At 46.4% G+C, this 3823-nt stretch overlaps 1 protein-coding gene across 1 annotated transcript; it reads left to right on the forward strand.

Annotated features, from left to right (window-relative positions):
- Window positions 1-233: 233 nt before the first annotated feature.
- Window positions 234-1303, forward strand: LOC100672771 (olfactory receptor 2V1-like). Its single transcript, XM_023552973.2, has one exon. The coding sequence runs from the start codon at window positions 323-325 to the stop codon at window positions 1301-1303; it is 981 nt and encodes a 326-aa protein (XP_023408741.2). The 5' UTR covers window positions 234-322.
- The last annotated feature ends 2520 nt before the right edge of the window (window positions 1304-3823 follow it).

Below are 3823 nucleotides of genomic sequence, written 5' to 3' on the forward strand. Positions count from 1 at the left end.
TTGTAAGAGATAACAACTACATGAACTGGAGAATAGACACCTATTTTTAGCAGAAGCAGAAGCAGTTGCCCACTTTAGTAATAAATAGATTAATATTCCCTTTTCAACAAAGTCACAAAGCCCTAGAAAATGAAAGAAAAAAACCCATCTGCATCTTTGTTAGAGATTTTTTTCGTAAAGAGGCCAAGCCTTTTATTCTAAACCCATTTAAAAAGGGAAATACATCAGGCAAAGTTATAATATCCTTGATATTACAGCCCTAAATTTATATCACCTGCTTTCAGATCCCAACCCTCCCTGGGTGCATCCTTCTGCCGGAACAATGGTCTGGATGGGAAACCAGACTCTCATTCCCCACTTCATCCTCCTTGGCCTCTTCACCCACTCCCCGCTGCACTTCTTCTTCTTCTCCATCATCATGGTCATGTTCCTGGTGGCCCTGTCTGCCAATGGGCTCATGATCCTCCTCATCAATTTTGACTCCCGCCTCCACAGCCCCATGTACTTCTTCCTCAGCTGGCTGTCCCTCATGGATCTCATGCTCATCTCCACCATTGTGCCACGGATGGCTGTGGATTTCCTCCTGGGTGGTGGCGCCATCTCCTTCACAGGCTGTGGGCTCCAGATCCTCTTCTTCCTCACCCTCCTGGGGGATGAGTGCTTCCTGCTGGCCTTCATGGCCTACGACCGCTACGTGGCCATCAGCAACCCACTGAGGTACTCGGTGGTCATGAGCCGTCGTGTCTGCTGGATCATGGTGGCGGGGTCCTGGCTTTTTGGACTGGTGGACGGGCTGATCCAGGCTGTCTTCACCCTCCGCTTCCCCTACTGCAGCTCCCAGGAGATCGACCACTTCTTCTGCGATGTTCCCACTGTGCTCAAGCTGGCCTGTACTGATACTTCCCTTTATGAGACCATGAACTATGTCTGCTGCATGCTCATGCTGCTCCTACCCTTCTCTGTCATCTCTGCCTCCTACCTGTGGATCCTGGTGGCTGTGCTCTGCATGCACTCCACTGAAGGTCGGCAGAAGGCCTTTGCTACCTGCTCCTCCCACATGGCAGTGGTCTCCCTCTTCTATGGGGCTGCAATGATCACCTACATGCGACCCCAGGCTTACCACTCCTCAAAGCAGGACAAGGTGGTCTCCGCCTTCTATACCATGATCACCCCCATGCTCAACCCTCTCATATACAGTCTGAGGAACAAGGAAGTAACTGGGGCTCTGAGGAAACTCCTGGGAAGGTGTCCCTGTGGCAGGGAGACAGAGCTAGGTTGGCACCAGCAGATATGGGATTCTTGACTTGGGAATTTGGATTAGCTAATATATATATATATATATATATATATATATATATATATATATATATATATATATATATATATATTTAATGGCATCTTCTGATAGAGCAGAAACAAATGTAGCTTACTAGAAATAAAAGTCTTACTCCGACCAAAGTTAATCAGGCTTAACACATTGATTCAATCCATCAGATGCATGCTGAGTGTAGGCAATAAGTAAGAAAGGCTGGGGCCTATGGGGTTACAAAAAGTAGAAGACACAGACAGAAATGTTTATCCCCACAGCTCCTGGGAGAGTCAGCAGGTGACAGCTCTCAGCAGCACCCCTTTCTAGGAATTGACCGTGGCTGAAGAGAGCCACTATGCCCACAGTCATGCCCTCTCCTTGGGGGCTGCCTGAATCCCATGACTGATCAATAAGGGTATGAAGACCCCCTTGCCTTGTCTCAGTTTGGGACAACCCTGAAGAATCATTCCAGCTCTGAGCTCTCCATAGGATAAGTTGAGGTATCACTGGCAACTTCTCCTTCTATCCAATTTTGTTTCCTCAACTCCCTTCCCCCATCATAGGTTTTGGTCCTGAGAGCACTCTCTTAGAAACCTCCTGCATGCAAATCCTGTCTAAGTCTGCTTCCAGAAAACCTGACCTGTGACACAGAAACTCAGGAGTAATGGTAAGTTAAAGTAGCATTTGCTATAAATGGTCAGGTACATGCACTCAGTATACAATGTGGGCACCAAGAAAGGGCCATAACATCATTTTGGTGATAGAAGGAGGTCAAAGAGGTTTCATGGAGACACCTAAGAGAGGTTTCATGCAGAGGCGGCAAACCTAAATGCCCACAGGTACAGATGGAAGTGTCAATAAGGGGAGCTGTCTAGTGGGTGACAAGGGTGAATGGGGCACTCATCCCTCAACTAAAGCGCTAGACTGTTCTGTTCCACACAGGATGGGTGAGCTTTGATGTTAGGAAGGAGATTAAGTTAATATTTGGCACAGGCTAAAGGAGCAACCACAGATGGGCCTAATATTTGGCTCTGGGAACCTAGAGGGCAGCACTAAGCACCAGCTGGGGTAAAGCAGAGGAGAAGTGTGTGTGTGTGTGTGTGTGTGTGCACGCGCACAGGATGCTAGACAGCAGAGGAAGGGCTTTCATGATGTGCCCCACCCTTTCCGCAATGTTAACTAAGATGGAGACTCAGATCTCCACATCCTTCCTGATTCCAGGGACAGCCCTAGGAAACCCCCTTCTTGGAGTTCTGTGCCCTGAAGTCTTCATGGTCTAAGAATGTTCTACTCCCATAGGTTTTACTCTGTCCCACATCTCAACCCTGACCATAGTGGGAAATGCTAGAATTGAAGGGAGCCAAGTTAAAGGGGGTTCCTGCAGTTGAAGGAGTGTTATTTGAGGTTTCATGCAGTTCTACAGCTCTGTTGCTTGGCTGAGGAGTGGGGAAGCAGGTAGTTCTTTGAGGAAAGAGGTGCAACCTAGCAAAAATCTTTTCACTGTCCTAGCCCTCCTTATATTTCTACTCAAGGAAGCAAATAAACAAAATGACCAAAAAAAAAAAAAAAAAACCCGATACAATCATGTATTCTCAGGACTTGATATAAATCCAAAGATTTTAAGTGTAATCATAATCTGAATGACCTACGTTTGAGAGAAGCAAATGCTAGTGAAGTTCATCTTAAACTTACAGGCATTACTTACATCTTCCTAGCTGCCTCTTAGAGTACTTAGTGGTGCCTCTAAGAGGCCAGGACTATTAGAAGCCACAGGAAAACCATAACAGGTGGGTATGCACGAGGGGACCCCTAAGTGTGCCTGGAATCGATTTCCAGGGGGCGTTGAGAGGGCTGTGGTACAGGCAGGCCAGGTTTATCCACAATGCACTTCCAGGTTTCTCCTGCTCTTGCTACCACCGCTGTCCCCAGAGACCCACCCTCTCCCTTCATGATGCATGGAATCCCATGAAAATCTAAGAGATTTTTGCTTGAGCAACTGTCTAAATGGGCTGGCCTGTGTTTGTGTATCTCTTATTTCCCTTTCCTCATTCAACTTTGCATTTGGAATGGTAATCTCCCAATTAATCAGAAAGTTGTGTTTCCTTTAAGCACATTACTAATGTAGTCACACCTCAGCAAAAGAGAGATGAGGCACAAGTGCAAACCTGAGTGATACTTTTGAAAGACTGTGACAGGTTGGTGTTTTTCATGGAAACCTGTATTTAATTAAACCTGTATTTAATTTCGTTAGGAATTCATCAGCCTTTACACTAAAAGGGTTCTTTCATTGTAGCTTCTGTGACATGCACTGAGAGTTGGTAAAGCCAAGTGGCTTCGATCTTTATCTTTTTCACCATTCTGTATCTCTCCAGGCCACAGCCAGCCTCTGTCAGGGGCTGACAGTTAGCAAGATGAGTTGAGCAAAAGGGAGTCAGTAAGGATACCTAGAGGATAGAGGCATGTCATCTTAATGTTTGACCCTGGTGGAAAGACAAGAGTAGAAATGCCTGGGGT

This window comes from Loxodonta africana, chromosome 2 (genome assembly GCF_030014295.1).
Source record: "Loxodonta africana isolate mLoxAfr1 chromosome 2, mLoxAfr1.hap2, whole genome shotgun sequence".
NCBI lineage: Eukaryota > Metazoa > Chordata > Mammalia > Proboscidea > Elephantidae > Loxodonta > Loxodonta africana.